Source organism: Chelonoidis abingdonii, chromosome 26 (genome assembly GCF_003597395.2).
Source record: "Chelonoidis abingdonii isolate Lonesome George chromosome 26, CheloAbing_2.0, whole genome shotgun sequence".
NCBI classification, from domain to species: Eukaryota; Metazoa; Chordata; order Testudines; family Testudinidae; genus Chelonoidis; species Chelonoidis abingdonii.
In genome coordinates this window covers 11688753-11708314 of record NC_133794.1, presented here as the reverse complement: position 1 = coordinate 11708314, position 19562 = coordinate 11688753, and the positions used below count along the sequence as shown (strand labels likewise).

At 54.3% G+C, this 19562-nt stretch overlaps 1 protein-coding gene across 7 annotated transcripts in view; it reads left to right on the top strand.

Moving 5' to 3' along the window:
• The window catches only part of POU6F1 (POU class 6 homeobox 1), a 36306-nt gene extending 17936 nt beyond the window's left edge, over positions 1 to 18370 (top strand). For 2 of the 7 annotated variants that reach the window (XM_032786843.2, XM_075061276.1), the window contains 10 exons: positions 441 to 535; positions 1320 to 1515; positions 4261 to 4382; positions 5052 to 5277; positions 6929 to 7179; positions 8702 to 8830; positions 9385 to 9603; positions 10754 to 10892; positions 13207 to 13381; positions 14661 to 18370. In XM_032786843.2, coding sequence (XP_032642734.1) covers positions 491 to 535; positions 1320 to 1515; positions 4261 to 4382; positions 5052 to 5277; positions 6929 to 7179; positions 8702 to 8830; positions 9385 to 9603; positions 10754 to 10892; positions 13207 to 13381; positions 14661 to 15006 — 1848 coding nt within the window. In that variant the 5' untranslated portion in view covers positions 441 to 490 and the 3' untranslated portion in view covers positions 15007 to 18370. Of the gene's footprint in view, positions 1 to 440; positions 536 to 1319; positions 1516 to 4260; positions 4383 to 5051; positions 5278 to 5414; positions 5486 to 6928; positions 7180 to 8701; positions 8831 to 9384; positions 9604 to 10753; positions 10893 to 13206; positions 13382 to 14660 lie in introns of all 7 variants that reach the window. The other 5 variants (XR_004374549.2, XM_032786846.2, XM_032786845.2 and 2 more) reach the window with 5 other exon arrangements.
• Positions 18371 to 19562: the final 1192 nt, after the last annotated feature.

Genomic DNA, 19562 nt, shown 5'->3' with positions numbered 1-19562 from the left:
GTGGAAAAAGGCGTGGCAGGGCCTCTGGAAAGGGGCAGAGCCTCAGGGTGGAGCCGGGTGTGGAGCCACCCACTGGGAAAAAGGAAGGTCAGCGCCTGTGCTCCCAACACTTGACCTTCCATTGCCCTGCACTTGTTGCAGTCAGAGATCTGTTGCAAAGCGGAACTGGTTTGGAAGAGGAGCATTTTGCACTGGTTTGAACAGCTCTACAGGGTGTAGTGGTATGGAGAAGCCAGGCTGCCTGTGCCTCGCTCCATCAGCTACCCCACAGTGCGAAGAGAGGCTGGTCTCGGGACTGTTCCTGTGTTGCTTCAGGGTGTGAAATGCAAGGATGCGTGTTGCTTCAACTCTTGCAAGTTGTTCCAAGATTTGACCCCGTGGCGGGCGTGACACCGGTTTAGTAGAAGATGCTCTTGTGACCATTGTCTTCTTGCTTGCAGTATGTGGAGAGTGAGTCCACCCCACCCCCCGCAGCGCGCAGTGACCAGTCATGGACGTGCAGCCCCAGGAAACTTCCCTGACGGTTAACGAGCAAGTATGTTGGTTTCTTTCCATGGGTTTGTGGCAGCAGAGCCTGCCATCAGGCTTGGGAATATCTTGCCCTTCTAACACTGCCAGCGTGCTCAGGGCCAGAGCCTCAGTGGGTATAAATCAACAGTGGCTTCAGTGGAGTGTCACTGATTTACACCCACTGGGGCTTCGGCCCATTGATTTCAATAGAGCTGTACTGATTCACCCCAGTTGAGGGGCTGCCCCGGTGACATCAGTGGAGCTGGGCCAGCTCTCACCAGCTGGAGAGGTGACCCAATGACTGATGGAGCTACAGTTGATTTACACCAGTTGAGGATCTGGCCTGGCTGTTTTTGACTAACTGGAATGGTGATGAAAAAGTTACAGCTGAACCTAGTGTGATTAGACAGACAGACAGATAGATATGGAGATGGCTGGATAGACAGACAGATGTATATGGGGTTAGATAGATAGATAGATAGATAGATAGATAGATAGAAAGATAGATGTGTATAGGGATGGCTGGATAGACAGATGTGTATAGGGATAGCTGGATAGATAGATAGATTAGATAGATGGATGTGTATGGGCATGAATGGATAGACAGCTATGTATGGGGATGGATTATGGATGGATGTGTATAGGGATGGATGGATAGATAGATAGATAGATAGATGGATACAGTCTAGCTCTGCCTTTTGTTGTGGATGGAGAGTGTGAAGCCGAGAGAATCATGCCTTCTTCTTGTTCGTCTCTTTCAGGGTTTGTGCCCATTGAGATCTTACTTATGCTTTGCTGTCTGCTTCTAGGTCATTGTGATGTCAAGTCACGAGACTATCCGAGTGCTGGAAGTGGGAGTGGACGCCCCACTTCCAGCAGAGGATGATGGAAAAGCTTTGGAAGCAACAGCTGGAGAGGTCGCAAGCAGCTGCCCTGTGGAAACAAGTGAACCAGGAAGAGAAGACGTGCAGCCAAACCTGGAGACCACTTGTGGAGGGACAACTGGTACGAGGCCCTCTACACTGTGCTGTTTCACTGTTCCACCCCACACCTGTTGATTAATGCAAATGATAAGGAAAATGCCCAAAACCTAGAAAACCTCCTGAGTTGGCCAAAAGGTCTCCTGAAAAATATACTCCCAATTTCAATTGATTTTCTAATCCTAGCTCTCCCAGCAGACTCTGGCAAGGTCTTTCCGTTGAGTTTTCTGCCTGTCAACAAAACGGATGAAACCGATAGCTGTCAGATGTGGCCATGTGCTTCACTAGCCACTGGACTGTGAGCCAGGAGACCTGGGTTCTATCCCAAGACCCTGGACAAAGTCATGCCCTGTGCCTCAGTTTCCCCTCCCTTGGTTTAAATTGTAAGCTTTTCAGTATGTACTATGTTCAGTTCTTAGCAGAACAGGGCTCTGAGCTCAGGTGGGCAGGGCCTGTAGGTGCTTCTCTGATACCAGTAAGAATCAGTGTAAGGAATCTGATATGCACAAGGGTGGCAGGTGAACCGTTGGTTGTGGGAGGCTAGCCCCCAGCCAGCCCCGCCTGAGGACCCGCCTCCTTTCCCCACCGGAGCCCCTCTTTCTCGCAGCCGTCAGCGCCTGCCCCGCCCCCAAGCAGCAGGTGGTGCAGCACCCGGGGGCCCCCCAGCAGTGGGCAGCCCCAGCCACCCCAAGTCCAGCCCCACGTGCTTCTCTGAAGAGAAGCACGTGCTTCTCTGAAGAGAAGCAGCCTGCCTGGCCTGGGGGCAAGGGGAAAGGACAAGCAGGAGGGGGCTTTGGGGAGGAATATGGGCGGGGCCAAGGTTGGCTGTTTGGGAAGGCCCAGCCTATGCAGCGTGCCGCCCAGGGATACGTGGAGTTAATACACACTGATTGTGAAGAAGAAAACACTTCTGCATACGATGCTAGCACGTACCCAGGTTGCTGCCTGGCTCATGGAGATCCAAATCCAGTCCACCCCTTTGACAGTAACAGCAAGGAGCGCTTCTTGATGTAATCCATAAGAAGGGTTAGAGGGAGTTTCTTTTTCTCCATGTGCCATGTTCTTTACCACCCAGGCCTTAGAGAGAAGGATAGGCTGCGGCTTGACTTGTGTCCACGCTGCAAAATGACAGGAATTGGACTTGAGTCACAGTGGGACCCAAGCAGGGTCTGTGGAGCCGTCGGTGTCCTGAAGCCATTTGTGTGTGCACACAAGGGGAGCTTGGTCTCAGACTTAGCTTAGTATGCAGTGTAGTTGTATCCTCTAGGGGTTCCGTCATGTCCTCTGCAGCCGTGATGCCAAAGCAAACGGCTGAAGTAGTGTACGGGTGCGGGATTTTTCTTCCCTGCCTGCCCTAGGATGTTCTAGAGTGTTGATATGTGCTGATAAACAGCTGCTGCGTCCCACCCCAGAGGTGGCTGCCTTTCAATGGTGGGTGAAGTGTTCTTGGGTTTCAGTTTGGTAAGTTATGTTTTTGGGGGGACAGCTGCCAAGATAGTGTTGTTATCCTACCATCGTCAGGTCCTTTGGGCAGAAACTGACTTCGATCTTAGAGTCCAAGGTGGAGGAGAAGGAAGATGCATGTAATGCAGCTGTGATGCAGCCTCTCTTACCCAGGGGTAGCAATGGGAGGGTGGTGCTCATTAACAATCTGTGCCATAAATTTCCGTGCCTTTTCGGAATGCTGCTGCCATCCAAGATTACTGAATTGCAATGCCTATGCCTGGCCATGAGGTGTCACCTTGACTCCATGCATGGCTGAGGTGGCCAGACCAGGGAAATGACCGAGACTCAGACGAGTGGGTATGTTAGATCAGGAGTTCGCCTCCATTCCATGCAGCCAGAGGCATTACCAGCTGGGAGGGAGGCTTGCCTAGTGGATAGAACACCGACCTGGGACGCCGAACACCAGAGTTCTAGTCCCAACTTTGTGGGCAAGAGGCTTCTCTGCTTTGTGCCTCAGTTTCCCCCTCTACAAAATATAGGGGTAAGACTCCTGACCTGCTTTGTAAAATGAGAACCAGGGGTCATGATATGAAATTAAGAGGCCGTGGGTTTACGACAAACAGAAGGAAGCACTTCTTCACATCACTTTTAGTCAGACTGTGAACCTCATTGCTGGGGGATGTGGTGAGTTCCAAAAGTAGAAGTGGGTTATAGGACAGGTCCATTGACGTCTATTAGTCAGGGTGGTTGGCGACCCAACCCCATGCTCTAGTGTCCCTGAACCTCTTGACTGCCAGAACCTGGGACTGGATGACAGGATGGATCACTCAATACATTACCCTCCTCTGTTCAGTTCCTCTGAAGCACCTGGTACTTGCCACTGTTGGAAGACAAGATACTGGGCTAGATGGACCCAGTATGGCTGTTCTGATGTTCAGCTTCTTTTGGGGTAGGGAGAGGCTGCCACATTAGAGCCACGCTCTGTTGCCTGAGCCAAAAAAATCCAACTCTTCCAGCATCATTCATTTGTGGTATAGTCACTGGAGGGAGACAGAAAGCCTCATTATGTATGTAGATGACAATGTGGCCTAGCAGTTAGGGAATGGGACTGTGACTTGAGTCCTGGGTTCAATTCCAGGCCCTGCCACAAATTTGCTAAGTGACCTTGAGCAAGTCAGTACCCCCCATGCCTCAGTTTCCCCATTTGTGACATAAGGGTAATGATGCAGTTCTGGAGATCTCTAGTTAAAAAGCACTATATAATTGTGATTATCATTACACTTAAGTAACAGCGTCTCTTGACGTGTTATTTCCTCCTCTCAAGGCGAAATAAAGTCATTGCCTGGAATGGCTCCCACCAGCGTCTCATCCGTTACCACCTTCAACCCAGCAACGAGCCAGCCAACCCAAACCCTAGCTCCCTTGGCCGTGCAAGCTACGCCACAGGTAACTACCCACCAGTCCCGCAGCTGGGCGTGGGAAGGGAGCAAACGCGGACGGCGAGCAGGGGAAGAGCGAGAGGTATTTCTCCTGTGTCCGACATGTGGGAGGGGAGGCTCAAGCGGTGAGGTGGATGCACCTGTGAGGGCACTACGGACGCATGGGATTCACACCCGCTCTTCCAATGCTCCCTGTCGTGTATCGGTTGTTAATGGTCCCTGAAACAGCACTGTGTTTTGCACAGAGACGTGCCCAGTGGGAGAGCACCCAGTGGTGGGGTGGGGTTTGAATGAAACAACCCGCCTAGGCATGGAGCATAGGTTCTGTGTCCTGATCCATCCCTGGCCTCTCCTCCATATAGCGCCCGCCACAGAGGGCCCTGTGGCGTTGAGCTGCTGCTGGAAATGATTCTGTAGGGTTGCACTAAGGAAAAAAAAAAAGGCCCCTTCTGGTGTTGATTTGACAACCAGCTTCCGGGGGGCTCCGCTCAGCTGGAACCCAGCTGCTAAGACGGGAGCGATCCCACACCCACGCATGGCTCAGGCAGGCTCCCCCTGGCTGGGGCAAAGCGTGCCTTGGAAAGACCGCGTGCGCTCGCTAATGCGGCTGGTGCTGTCTGCAGTGGCGCTGATTTTTTTTTTCCTTTTCTTTTTTAAATCTTGTTTACTTTTGCAGGTCTTGACTCAGGAAAACTTAGCAACAGTTGTGACAGGAGTAATGGTTCCAGCAGGGGCAGTTACTCAACCTCTTCTTATCCCCATCAGTATTGCAGGTCAAGTGGCTGGTCAGCAGGGGCTGGCTGTGTGGACATTTCCTACAGCAACGGTCGCTGCCCTTCCCGGACTGACGGCTGCTTCTCCTACAGGGGGAATTTTCAAACCACCTATAGCCAACTTGCAAGGTACCGGCCGCTCCTCTGCCTTAGAACATCCCCAATTGGGTCAAATATCCTGTTGCTTGTGCTGAGTCAAAGTCCACTTGGCCTGGGAATGGGGTAAAGCTGCAAGCACCGGGCCTGAATCTGCTGTTCTTTTGCAGGCAAAAGCTCCCATTGGCTCCAGCTGGCTTTGCATGCATAAGGACTGCAGGCTCATGCAGGGGCAAGGAAGGTTGCATTGATTTCTCTGTGTCTGAGAAGAAGCATGGGCCAGTGCTCTGAGCTCCAGCCCAGGATCTGCATTTAAATTCTGAGTCCGCGGCTGGGTCGGTAGGGAAGTCATGCTCATTCTCTGGGTGAAATGCACCCCGCACAGGGGGCCGGCATGAGGTCTAGGCATCACTTCAGTCCATATGGTTGGTATACCATTTAAGCAGTGCCGAGGCCTCATGCTGCCACAGGGGTGAACGGTGCCCTCTCAGTTCATCTGATGCAGAGCTATGAGATTAACGCTGACCTGTCTCCTGGTGGAGCCGTGTTTAGCTAATGTGTCTAATTGCTTTGAAGCCCCGAAGGGCTGGCTCCCTCACACTGTCTAATCCTGTGGTTGCCACTGTGCGTGTTCGCTGCCCCGATGACCAGTTTGGTTCCCTTTACAGAGTTAAGGGTGGATTCCAGATGGGACTTTTCAGATTCTGGGGATGTTTGACCGATCAGGTTTTTGAACTTTGCCAACTCCCTTCCAAAAAGGGGGGGGTGGGGGGGAGTCCACCTGCTTCTCAACAAGAAGCTGCTCCTAAACGATGGTCTGGCAGATAAGGCAGCCAACAGGGACTCTGCGGAACTGGGTTCCCATCCTGGTTCACTCATGGATTTCCTCTGTGACCTGGGACTAAGCATGAACCCAACCCTGTGCCTTGGTCCCCCCACCTATTTACCCCCCCTTGGGTTGTGATGTCTGCGGATGGCACTCAGGTGCCCTGCGCTCCTGGATATCCATGTAACCCCTGCCCATGATCGCATGCAGGCCTTGGTACAGGAACTGACATGTGATATACCTAGAGCATTGGGCTGGGATTCAGGACTCCTTGGTTCTTTTCCTAGCTGAGCTGCTGGCTTTCTGGATGACCTTGGGCGTGTCATGTCACCGCCCCGTGCCTCCGTTTCCCCATCTGTAAAATGGGGGGGTGATGATCCTGGTCTCCTTTGTAAAACCCTTTCAGACCGACTCATGCAAACCGCTAGGGATGTTTCCCAGCATCTCTCTGCAGCCGCGGGGGCTAGAAACGTACGTCCAGTTTCCTAGACGAAAGCTGAAATATTTCCGTAGTCCCATGACCCCAAGAGCTGGGGCTCCATGGGCCGAATACCCTAAATCATGAGATGGGTGATAAAGCCACCAGAGTTGGCAGCTGGTCTTCTGTCAGACAGTCCATGGCCTGCCCTGTCCTGGATCCCACGCACCCTTGTCGTTTGTCGTAGTGCCAGGCATCCAAAGGACAGAACAGAGGCCAGTGCTGGTGCCTGGATAAAAAGGCTCAGGTGGGGCCAGCGGGGGCTCAGTTTAAAGGCTCTGGATGAGGCTAGGTATTACAATGATGGTTTGTTGCAGGGACAGGCAAAGAGAGCGGCATATTACGGCTATTCAGCGTCCATGTCTCTGCTCTGCTTTCAGCAGCTGCGGTCCTGAACACAGCAATGCCAGCCCCAGTGCAGCCTGCCCAGCCACTGCAGGCTTCGCCGACAGTCCAGCCGCGACCCTCCATCCAAACCCAGGCCGTGTTCCAGCTGCAGCCCTCGCTCCAGAGCCCGCCAGCCATCCTGCCCCAGCCTGCCGCTGCCCCTCCGCCGCCCGTGGCAAAGCCATTGGAGACCCAGACGCAAATCACAGTCCAGCCTGCGGGATTTGCCTTTAACCCTGGCATAGTAAGGAGCTGGTGTGACACTCCCAGAGAATCTCTGGGAGCCGAGCTGTCTGTCCTGCTTGGGCAGGAATCCCTGCCAGCTGACCTGACGTTGGGCAGTCGGTATTGACAGAGCAGCTCACAAAGGGACCTGATTCTGGCCCCTTGTGTCATCGTTTATACCTGCCCACAACAGGAGGCAGTGTTGCCTAGTGGATAGAACACTGGACTGGGAGGGAGGAGAGTTGCGTTCCATTCCTGGCTCTGACACTGACCAGCTGGAGGACCTTGGGCTAGTTGTTTTGCCGCTCTGTGCCTCAGTTTCCCCATCTGTAAAAATGGGGCTGATGATACCCCCTTTGTAAAGTGCTCTGAGAGCTACTGGTGGTATGAGCCAGGTGTGGTTATTAATCATTCTGATGGGGACTTTTCCCTTGCATAGGGAGCATGGCAGGAGAAAGGACACGGGGACTGGTGGGAGCAGCTGGCAGGTTGGGCTGGCTGCCATCACTGACAAAGCAGAAGCAGGCTGGGTGGTGAGCCGAGATAGGCGGAGTCTTTTGCAAGACCTCCTTGAAAGACGGTGCCTAGAAAAGGAAGGATGGCCTAGTGGTTATGGTGCTAACCTGGGACTTTGCAGGCCTGGGTTTACTTCCTTGTTGTCTCCCAGACTTCCTGCCTGCCTGAGGGTACAACTGGGCTGCAAATGAAGCTGTGACTGTTAGCATGCGGATGCATCCCTGCACTGGCTTTGATCTAGCTAGCACAGTAATAGTGAAGATGAGGCGGCATGGCCTGACTGCCCAAGTACAAGCCCTCCGGGAACCCTGGGTACAAATTCAGGTCGCTAGCTGGCCCCAGGCTCTGTCCCGCTGTTACGGTTCCCCGGGCTAGCTAGCTTAAAGCTGGCAGGGCTATGCCTACCTGTGCTACAATCACATCTTCATTTGTGGTCTCTGGTCCCTCTGCACCTCAGTGCCCCATCTGTAAAGTGAGGATAGTAGCACTGCTCTGTCCCCTCCCTCCCCCTGGGGTTTGTGAAGATGAGCACAATAAAGATTATGAAGTGTCACGATACTATCGTAATAAGAACATAAGAACGGCCATACTGGGTCAAACCAAAGGTCCATCCAGCCCAGTGTCCTGTCTGCCGACAGTGGCCAATGCCAGGTGCCCCAGAGGGAGTGAACCCAACAGGCAATGATCAAGTGATCTCTCTCCTGCCATCCATCTCCACCCTCTGACAAATAGAGGCTAGGGACACCCTTCCTTACCCATCCTGGCTAATAGCCATTAATGGACTTAACTTCCATGAATTTATCTAGTTCTCTTTTAAACCCTGTTATAGTCCTAACCTTCACAACCTCCTCAGGCAAGGAGTTCCACAGGTTGACTGGCACTGTGTGAAGAACTGGGGGCCAGATAAGTACCTAAAGCAGCTGGAGGATTCCTGCCCGTAAGAGAGAGCCAGAGGGGGGTTTCCCCACTGAACAAGACATGGCTGAGTGCATGTGTTTAACCTCCGACTCCTGTTTTCTCTACAGATCAGCGCAGCTTCTCTCGGGGGGCAAACCCAGCTCCTCAGCTCACTGGCCGCCGCCCCGGTGATCACGAACACCATTCCCAGCGTCCAAGGGATAACGAGCCAGATTCTGACCAATGCCCAGGGACAGGTACGTGGGGACAGGCTCCAATAGACAACAGGAGGATAACCCTCCCTAGCCACTCATAAAGCCTTCCTATGGGCATCCTCTCCCTTCCTGAGAGCTGTCACTCAGGATAGAGATAGTCATAGAGTTCAAGGCCAGATCAGCTGATCCGACCTCTTGTGTATCACAGGCCATCGGCACCACCTAGCCAGAATTAGATCCACGTGTTGCAGCCCACAGATGACCCAACTGTGCCCCCGGGCCCCATGCAGTGGCAGAGAATTGATTAAGTGAGGTATGCCCAGATGATCCTAGGAAGGTGAAATCAAGGTCACCTGGGGGAAATTTCTTCCCAACCGCACATATGGCCATCAGTTAGACCCCGAGCATGTGAGCATGAACCAGCCGGCCGAGTACTTGAGAGAGAATTTTCAACACCACCCCAGAGCACCAGCTCACCCCATGCAGTGTCCTGTATCCAGCCCCGGAAGGGAGGGACACTCCATCCTGCCGGATGGGAGGTGGGGAAGGATATTGGTGTGCCACGCACCCAGCTCCCATTCTTGTCTCCTCTGCAGGTCATTGGGACGCTGCCCTGGGTGGTGAACCCGGCTGGGATCACAACAGCCAGCGCCACCCCAGCTGTTTTGCCGGCCCAGAACCTGCAGGTGCAGGCGGTGACCCCGCAGCTGCTGCTGAACGCCCAAGGGCAGGTCATTGCGACGTTAACCAGCAGCGCCCTCCAGACGGCAGCCATCAGGAAACCCAATGCCCCAGAGTCCCCAGCAAAGAACGAAGTGAGAGCCAAATGGCAGGTGACGGCTGCCTAACAGGCACCTTCTCAGGGAGCCAACTGGTTGCTGTCTGTGGCCGTGCGCCAGCATAATGCCATGCGTGGCAGCTCCCAAAAAGCCTGGGGAGGTTGGTGACTTGGGCTCTGGCCCTTTACGGATCCACTTACTGAGCATTAAACAACCTGTGGGAGCCTCTGCCAGGACCTTGCGCCCTGCTGAATTCTCTGGTGCCCCGTTAGGCTGTTCAGAAACTGAGCCTGACCTCTCCCTTTGGAAGGAGTCAAGGTGGCAGCTCCCTCCAGAGGTTCCCCCAAGGTGGCAGCTCCCTCCAGATGTTCCCCCAAGGTGGCAGCTCTCAGATCCAGTGCCAGAAGACACCGTCTAGGACACCTTTTAGCCAGGTCAGGCAGCCCTGGCATGTAGGAATTGAACAGACACCTGCTTTGCCTGCAGTTCACTTGTGGCAATTGCCTGTCTACGGGCCAGATTCTGTCCTGCAGCCAAGCTCCATTCCGCCCAGGGGAAGACCAGAGATCCAGTCTGTGCCAGCCGTGACCCTGACATGAGTTGGAGTAGCATGGGGGCGGCTTTAACATATGCCACTGATGCCTGGGCCATATATTCAGTGGTGTAACCAGGTAGAGGGAATGGTAGGAAAAAAAGGCGCCACCCGCTGCGGCGCTTTTACTCACCTGGCAGCACTCCAGCTCTTCAGCGGCACTTCGGTGGCAGGCCCTTCACTCACTCCGGGTGTCTTCGGCGGCACTGAAGGACTCCCCGCGGAAATGCCACCGAAGTGCCGCTGAAGACCCGGAGTGCCGCCGGGTGAGTAAAATAAAAGCGCCGCAGCAGGTGGCGCCTTTTTTTTTTTTGATCGCTCCCCTGGGTGAGTAAAAAGGCGCCAAGAAATTGACAAGGTGCCACTTGTCCTCAGTGGGGGAATGGCCGCAGCCCCGGTCACCCCCAGCTACGCTACTGCATATGCCAACAGGGAATCAGCGTAGCAGAGCTGTGCTCTGCCCCCTATGCAGAGGCCGTGTGGGTGGCCAGGGCTTTACCGCAGCTGAGAGCTTGCCACAACCCTCTCCATCCATCTGGGCTACATGCACTGATATGGCCTTCATCTGAGCCTTGTTGTTTGCTGTGTTACCAGGTTCAGCCAATCCAGCCTGCCCCAGCTCTGCCCCAGCCAGCTGTGGTCATCGCAAACCCAGCCCCTGCCGCTAAGCCCTCTTCCGCGCCCGTTCCCATCACTTGCTCGGAGACCCCGACAGTGAGCCAGCTGGTTTCCAGTAAGCACCTCTCAGGTCCTGTCCATTTAATGCTGGGGGTTGGGGCGACAGCTTGCACTCCCTTTGTAGGAATTGGAGAGTGTGCGATGTGACCACTGAGGTTTAGCTCTTCCCGGTGATTGTCTAGTGGTGAGAGTACAGGACAGAACCAGTGTTGTGCACAATGGGTTATTGTAGTGTCCCTGGTGAGCTCCGAGCTGCGCACACTGTATTGGTATTGTAGGGGCGCTGGTAAGCTCCGAGCTGCCCACGCTGGGTTGTTATCGTAGGGGCGCTGGTGAGCTCTGAGCTGCCCACGCTGGGTTGTTATTGTAGGGTCCCTGGTGAGCTTCGAGCTGCGCACACTGGGTTGTTATTGTAGGGGCGCTGGTGAGCTCTGAGCTGCGCACGCTGGGTTATTGTAGGGTCACTGGTGAGCTCCGAGCTGCGCACGCTGGGTTGTTATCGTAGGGGCGCTGGTGAGCTCCGAGCTGCCCACGCTGGGTTGTTATTGTAGGGTCCCTGGTGAGCTTCGAGCTGCGCACTCTGGGTTGTTATCGTAGGGGCGCTGGTGAGCTTAGAGCTGCGCACGCTGGGTTATTGTAGGGTCACTGGTGAGCTCTGAGCTGCGCACGCTTGGTTGTTATCGTAGGGTAGCTGGTGAGCTCCGAGCTGCGCACGCTGGGTTGTTATCGTAGGGTCGCTGGTGAGCTCCGAGCTGCGCACGCTGGGTTGTTATCGTAGGGTCGCTGGTGAGCTCCGAGCTGCGCACGCTGGGTTGTTATCGTAGGGTCGCTGGTGAGCTCCGAGCTGCGCACGCTGGGTTGTTATCGTAGGGTCGCTGGTGAGCTCCGAGCTGCGCACGCTGGGTTGTTATCGTAGGGTCGCTGGTGAGCTCCGAGCTGCGCACGCTGGGTTGTTATCGTAGGGTCGCTGGTGAGCTCCGAGCTGCGCACGCTGGGTTGTTATCGTAGGGTCGCTGGTGAGCTCCGAGCTGCGCACGCTGGGTTGTTATCGTAGGGTCGCTGGTGAGCTCCGAGCTGCGCACGCTGGGTTGTTATCGTAGGGTCGCTGGTGAGCGCCGAGCTGCGCACGCTGGGTTGTTATCGTAGGGTCGCTGGTGAGCTCCGAGCTGCGCACGCTGGGTTGTTATCTTAGGGTCTCTGGTGAGCTCCGAGCTGCGCACGCTGGGTTGTTAATCGTAGGGTCGCTGGTGAGCTCCGAGCTGCACATGCTAGGTTGTTATTGTAGGGTCGCTGGTGCGCGCCAAGCTGCGCATGCTGGTTTGTTATCGTAGGGTCCCTGGTGAGCTCCGAGCTGCGCAACTGGGTTGTTATTGTAGGGTCCCTGGTGCACTCTGAGCTGCACACGCTGGGTTGTTATTGTAGGGTCCCTGGTGCACTCTGAGCTGCACACGCTGGGTTGTTATTGTAGGGTCGCTGGTGAGCTCCGAGCTGCACATGCTGGGTTGTTATTGTAGGGTCCCTGGTGCACTCTGAGCTGCACACACTGGGTTGTTATTGTAGGGGTGCTGGTGCGCTCCGAGCTGCGCATGCTGGGTTGTTATCGTAGGGTCTCTGGTGAGCTCCGAGCTGCGCACGCTGGGTTGTTATCGTAGGGTCACTGGTGAGCTCCAAGCTGCACATGCTAGGTTGTTATTGTAGGGTCGCTGGTGCGCGCCAAGCTGCGCACACTGGGTTGTTATCGTAGGGTCGCTGGTGAGCTTCGAGCTGCGCACACTGAGTTGTTATTGTAGGGTCGCTGGCACATGCTGCTAGGTGAAGCTTCCGATTTGTTTGGAAGCATTTTTGGTGGGGAGGAAAGGCCTTTAAACAGCGAAACAGACGTTGCGAAGCAGTGCCGTGTTAGTATTGTTATGTCTATAGTGACACCAGTGCCCTGCATCAAGCAGATCCCAGCCCCGACGAGCTGCTGCCCGAGACGCAAAGCACTCTAGAACAAGCCAAGTCACATGTTGGACTTGCTTCCCCTGGCATGGCAGTGTGGTCCTGTGAATGTGATGCTGGTCTGGGTCTTGGGAGACCTGAGTTCTCTTTCTGCCTCTGCCGCTGGGCAAGTCGCTTCCCCTCTTTCTGCCTCAGTTTCCCCTTCCACTGCTTGTTTGTTTAGACTGTAAGCACCCTGGGGCAGAGGCTGTCTGTCAACCCATTGGGGCCCTAACCATAAGGTGAGGCTACTAGAATGCTGCCAGTTATGGACAGTGTCTGCTCCCACTTGGAGATCTCCCTGGAGGAGTGAGGAGATGGACTGTGGCTGGATGTGATGATACAAAGCACACTGCGCTGCATTAACGGTACTTCCCTCCCTACCCCAGAGCCACAAACTCCAAATACAGGCACTGAGGAGGATGGAATCAACCTAGAGGAGATTCGGGAGTTTGCCAAGAACTTTAAGATCCGACGTCTGTCTCTGGGCCTGACGCAGACACAGGTGGGTCAAGCTTTGACGGCTACGGAAGGACCAGCTTACAGCCAGTCTGCCATCTGCAGGTAAGCGGCTGGGTTCAGTGCTGGCCCTGTGACGGGGCTCGGATGTTCAGGGCAGACAGTGGCTAGAGCGTCGCTCGTCTACGTAGCGTTTCGGTGACTCCCTCCCCTGAAAAAGCAAAGAGAAAACTGTCTCAGCCAAAAGGAGAGAAAGTGTTTTTGAACCCCCTGGCTTCATTGGGATAATCCCCTGAGCCAGGACAGCAGCACCCGGCCCTGCCCACCCCAGAAGCGGTGTTCATAATGCTCTCCTTTCAGCCAAGCACTAATGCCGTCAATAGAGAGGGGCACTAGGCACAGAGAGGTGGAGTGAGTTGTATAGTCGTCCAAAGACAGACTTAGAACCCAGGAGTCTTGACTCCCAGTCCCATCCACCCGCTCCAACCACTAGCCCCACTCCTCTCCCAGAGCTGGGAACAAAATCCCAAGAGTCCTGTCTCTCCATCTGCAGTAATCTGTAGACCCCAGGCCCCACCCAAAGCCATGAATAGAAGCCAGGCAGCCTGACTCCCACTCCATTACCAGTCTTGGGAAATTAACTCAGGACTCACCTTTAGATCACAGCAGGGACACCGGAATGGGAGGTGCCATGGCCCCCCACTTTTTTTCCGGCCATCAGGATGAGTGATGCGGGGCAGAGGGGGCAGAGAGGAGTGAGTGGGAGGCAGTCTTGGAAGAAGAGGCGGTGTGGGCACGGGGCCTCGGGAAGGGGTGGTGCAAGGGCAGGGGTTCGGGGAGAAGGGGTGGGGTGGGGCCTCAGGGGAAGGGCAGTGGGAGGGCAGATTCTAGGGAATGGGTAGCATGAAGGCGGGGGCTCAGGGAGAAGGGATGGAGTGGGGAGGGGCATCCAGGAAGGGGCGGGGTTGGGGGGGCCTCAGGGGGAAGGGGCGGCCAGGGGGCAGGGCCACAGTTTGAGCATCAGTGGCCCCACTCCTTCTATGAGCTGGTAATAGAACCTGAGTCCCCATCCCCACTGCTGTGACCATTCTCCACCCAGAACTGGGAAAAGAACCCAGGAGTCTAGTCTCTTTTTGTGGATCCCCAGAACCATGTGTCCATGCCTGTGTCCCATTTCAGAGTCCTCTTTTCTTAAACCAGCCTCTGTTGTCGTGTTTGTTACTGTACCATCGGCGCGTGGCCACGTAACCAGCTTGATCTTATGCCCCTTCCCCCACCCCTCCCCCCGAGCTTCTGGGGTCACTGCTGCTTCTGTCTGTGCCGGCCCCCTGGTGCAGGGCGGGACCCTCACCCCTTCTCTCCCTACCCGCTGCCCTGCCTGCAGGTTCGAGAAGCTGGACATCACTCCCAAGAGCGCCCAGAAGCTGAAGCCCGTGTTGGAGAAGTGGCTGAGCGAGGCCGAACTGCGGAACCAGGAAGGGCAGCAGAACCTGATGGAGTTCGTGGGCGGCGAGCCCTCCAAGAAACGCAAGCGCCGCACCTCCTTCACGCCCCAGGCCATCGAGGCCCTCAACGCCTACTTCGAGAAGAATGCCCTGCCCACCGGCCAGGAGATCACCGAGATCGCCAAGGAGCTCAACTACGACCGCGAGGTCGTCCGGGTCTGGTTCTGCAACCGCCGACAGACGCTCAAAAACACTAGCAAACTCAATATCTTTCAGATCCCCTAGGGGAGCAGGTGGGAGGACAGAACCCTGCCCAGCCCAGCCCGGCCACCCCCAGGATCCTGCCATGAGCACTTTGTGACTAACTGTTCCCTAGGCATTGTCCCTGTCCACCTCCCCCCTGCCCCACCAGCCCAGCTTCGCTGACTGCAGCCAGGCATTATTCCCCCCGCCCCCCCGTGTGCATATGTCCACACCCTTTGTCCTCACAGGATCTGACCGTCTACACGTCGGACATCGCAAGCCTAACTCTTTCCTTCTGCTCCTGAGTGTAACATGTACTGAGTGCCAGAGCTGCCGATGTGAGTGCCCCAAGGTAGCATCAGGGCCTGCCAGGAGGCCGGTAGGGGCCGGGAACAGGCAGATGTGAAGCCTACTTCATTTCAATCTTTGTTTATTTCATAACCTTGCTTGTCCCGTGTGAGACACAAGTTCTTGGTAGCTAACAGCATCTGGGCGGAGTAGCTTCATTTATATCCCCTCCCCTATGAGTACAAAGCACTATCCATCCAAAGACTTTAAAAGGAAGTTTCTGCGTATGATTAGCTGCTAGGGCTTGGGATCACTGCGTCGTTTAAAGAGCCAGTAGGTAGCTCCCTTACTAACCTCGTTTGCCAGGAGAAAACCAGCCACCTGCGTCCTGGATCTCCCCTGCCACCCTTGGGAAATGGAAGGTTAAATTGCACTAAATGGGATTGTTTCTATAGGAAGAAATGGGCAGAACCAGCTGGGCCAGGCAGCTTCTTCACCAAAGTGAGGCCTCTGAAGGCGGACTGGGTGTGAGCCCTTTCATTTGCTCCATCCTCTTTCTTTTTTTGCGTTGGCTCCTGTTGAAGTTGAGCGTTACGCCTTCCCCTGCTAGGGCTCGAGCCTGGGGATCTAAAGGCATGGGCCTCTGTTAGCTGGGAGGCATAAACCGCTCTGAGTGGTCTCACCAGGAGAGGGGACCAAAGAGCCATGGCGTGGTGCCGGGGCTATACAAGGTACATTTTACTTTCCTCCTGCAGGGGTCTACGCTTGTCTTTTGAGCGTAGCTTTTCTGAAGGGGATGATCTGGAAAATGAACGGACCAGACTCTTGCTCACTGCTGGAAGGGGGATGGGGAAGTAGCAGCAGTCCTCTCGGCTGTAAGAGGGGAGACCATCAGCTGATTGCCTTGTCGAATTGCCAAGTGAAGGGGGCCGACTCCAAGCCAGCAGCGCCAGCCTTCCTCCCCGTGGGAAAGCAGCCAGGCAAAGGACTCAGACTCTTTACAACGGAGACAAACCAGGCCCCGGGGCTGTGTGTGGAAGGAACAGCCTTCAGCTTTAAACTACAAAGTCCCTCCTTGTGCGGCTCAACAATCAGGGGACGCTCTCCAGGGGACGTCTATTCCTTCTTTACCGGCAGCCTTTCAGAGCGCAGCGGACGTCGCCTGAACGTGTCGTCCCTCGCCACCGCCTGTGTAGCATCATTGCAAAGCGTGCCAGAGCCCAACTCGTGGGCTGGATGCAGGGAGGTGGGATCCATCCCAAGATCACTCCCAGATGCCCTCTTTCTAAGCTGAGTTCAGTGCAAAAGAGGAGCAAGCAGAGGAAGCTGTGTGTATTAAGGTCCTGCAGGGAGGGTGGGGCCAGCCTGTTCCTGTTTGTATATGCACTGTGTGTCTTTAACATAAGAAGGGAATGGGAGGTGTGTTTTGCTGTCTTGTGAAAGCCAAAATATATATAGAGATATAAATGATTTCACAATAATCCTTAACTGTAAACCCAGGAAAAGGTCCCATTCGGTGCTGCCTCGTCTGCTTATCTTAAAGAGACAGTGTTGGTTGCCTCAGGGCTAATCATTTAAAAACAAGGCCTAAATTTCGGTCCCAAAGTAGATCATCAGAAAGTAGCTTCTGTTGCTAAGTGGAGTGGGAGGTTCTGCTTATCTGCATGGCAATCGAGGTGGTATCAGACCCCGGCACAATTTAATCTGCAGCCAGGGGCCCACCTACAGGCTAGGAAAGCATCAGATAGCCCAGTAGGATGAGAATCTGGTATAGGGGTCAGCTGGCCCTGTGCTTTATGGGAGCTCCCAGTGTCCCATAAAGCCCTCTTTATCCTAGAAGATATATGAGGGTTATGGGTCTGACATCCTGATCTCCAGGACACATCCCAGGGGCTAGTTGTTATTCCTAGGGGAATCTCAAGGGAATCTGGGTCTGTCCTAGTTCATCTCCCACCTTCCGAAGGGCAGCGGGAGTGAGTTTTCTGCTCTGGGAGGGTGGCACTGGGGGTTCAACGTAACTCACTGCCAGGCAAAATGTTTACACATCGCATTGATTTGGGCACAGCCGACCTGGGCGGGATGAGGGCCAGTTGAGGGTTTTGCTGAACTGAAAAGCTGCTTCGGTTTTACCGCATTTTTATCAGGCAAAGATCTGCCCGTAGGCTGAACGGAGCGTGAGTGTCACTAGCCCAGGACCATGAGACTCAGCAGGGAGAGGAAGAACAGGGGAAAGACCAAGCTGATTAATTGGACAGTGGCTGCTGCCTCCACAAGCAGACCTCAGTCCCAACATCAGCAGGGCGATTCTGCTGTGCAATAGAATTTCTTGGCACCTTCCCCTTCCAGTCAGGCTTTCGCTAGGATGTTTGGTTGGTCCCCTGCCCTGAGCTGATGCTGCTGTTCCCAAGATGCTACAAGCAAAGCTATCCGTTCCGTTGGCTGCCCGGTGTGGTGGTGAGACCAATGCTACCCAGGCGTTGCCGATTCCCCAAACCTCTGCTCTGAACGGCAGAACGGGGTGCTCGAGGGGCACGTCTGGATCTGTCCAAAGAAGGTTTCTTAGAGGGAGGGTTGTGGTTTTTTGTTTTTTAGGAAGCACCTTTCCGGATCTGCTGTCCCTCCACCTCTGTTTGGAATAGCTAGGGCAGGGTTGGCAGGCAAATTCCTCCCTAATAAAGGTGCTCCATCTCCCTCTCTCCCTGCCCTAAGAAATGAGTGTTTCAGTGATTTCCGGACATGGGTGGGCAGGACTGGGAGCAAAAGTGGTTTCATACCATCCTTGGAGCAGGAGGTGGTTTATACGCTGCCGCCCTGGGTCAATCAGAACCCGACCCGCTATCGCCAGTCCTGCGTCTCCAGCCTCCAATCTCCAGGGCTCCCCCCACATAGCCAGTCCTCATTGGGCGGGCCAGTCCCCCTCGCCTCGGTTAACACCACTGCTCAGTTTCAAGAGAAGCTGTTGGATTTCACAGAGTGCCGTGTGAGGTGGTATAAGCTGAACAAGGAGGGAGGGAAGGACTCCGTGGGGGTGGGGAGCCATCTGGGGTCTGGCTGTCTTGCTCTGTTAGACTGATGCACTTGATGTAGTTGTGTGAAATAAACAGTATTTTTTCTTTTTCTTTTTTCACTTTCTTTTGTAAAATATGTGTGATGTGGTTCCCCAATGGTTTATTTATTTGTAGTCTCGGGGGAGGAGAAGGGGCATGAGACGGGTGGTCCAGGTGAGGGCTGCATGGAGCAACTTCCAGCCATGCTGAAATGCTTCAGCATCTGCCGGGCTGAGGTCATTGGTTCCTACCTGCTCGCCTTCTGCTAGCTCACTGAAACTCCTACCCCCTGGGCTGGCAGAAGGCAATTCCCATTTCAGCCAACTAGTTGGTCAGGAAACCCATGAACGCTGAGTGAGTCCACGGTCAACTTAGGAAGCCAATCTCCATTCTTTCCTCTAATTCTTCAAGGAATTAGACACACCGTGTCCCTGTCTTCAGAGCACAATCTGCCAGCTAAGAGCTCTCTAGACCCCTTCTGCCGAAGCATGGAACGGAGTGGGTGGGTCACGGTCTTGTTCTTCTGTGTCTTGATCATAAGAATTGCCAGTGGGAACAGACAGTGAGGGGTTTGTCTGTACCTATCTCCTCATTCTAGCTTAGCCAGTAGGCTCTGACCCCTCAACATATACGCATAACCGATGCAAGAGAACGCCAAGGATGACAGATGTTTGGGATAAAATTGACAGCAGGAACACAGCTGCTTTTGTTGGAATGTATTAGGAAGACCCAAAGCTCCATAGGATCACAAACTTAAGCCAAGGGAGAGGTTAATTCTGGATTCAGAGCCTGCCATCTAAAGGCAAAATGACCTGAATTGCCTACCTGGAGGAGTGCTGGATTATTGCTGTTTCTGAAAAGCAAACAAAAAACACATATTTTGACAGAACAAGGAGTAATGGTCTCGAGTTGCAGTGGGAGAAGTTTAGGTTGGATATTAGGAAAAACTTTTTCACTAGGAGGGTGGTGAAGCACTGGGATGGGTTACCGAGGGAGGTGGTGGAATCTCCTTCCTTAGAGGTTTTTTAAGGCTTAGCTTGACAAAGCCCTGGCTGGGATGATTTAGTTGGGGTTGGTCCTGCTTTGAGCAGGGGGTTGGACTAGATACCTCCTGAGGTCTCTTCCAACCCTGATATTCTAGGATTCTAATGTAGATTTGAGGGTGAAATTTGACCTCCTAGTGCTGACAGACAACAGGATGCCTATCTACCACTTAAATTCACTGAAAAAACAGGCCAGCGTTCCTCAGTTCCACCTGAGGGG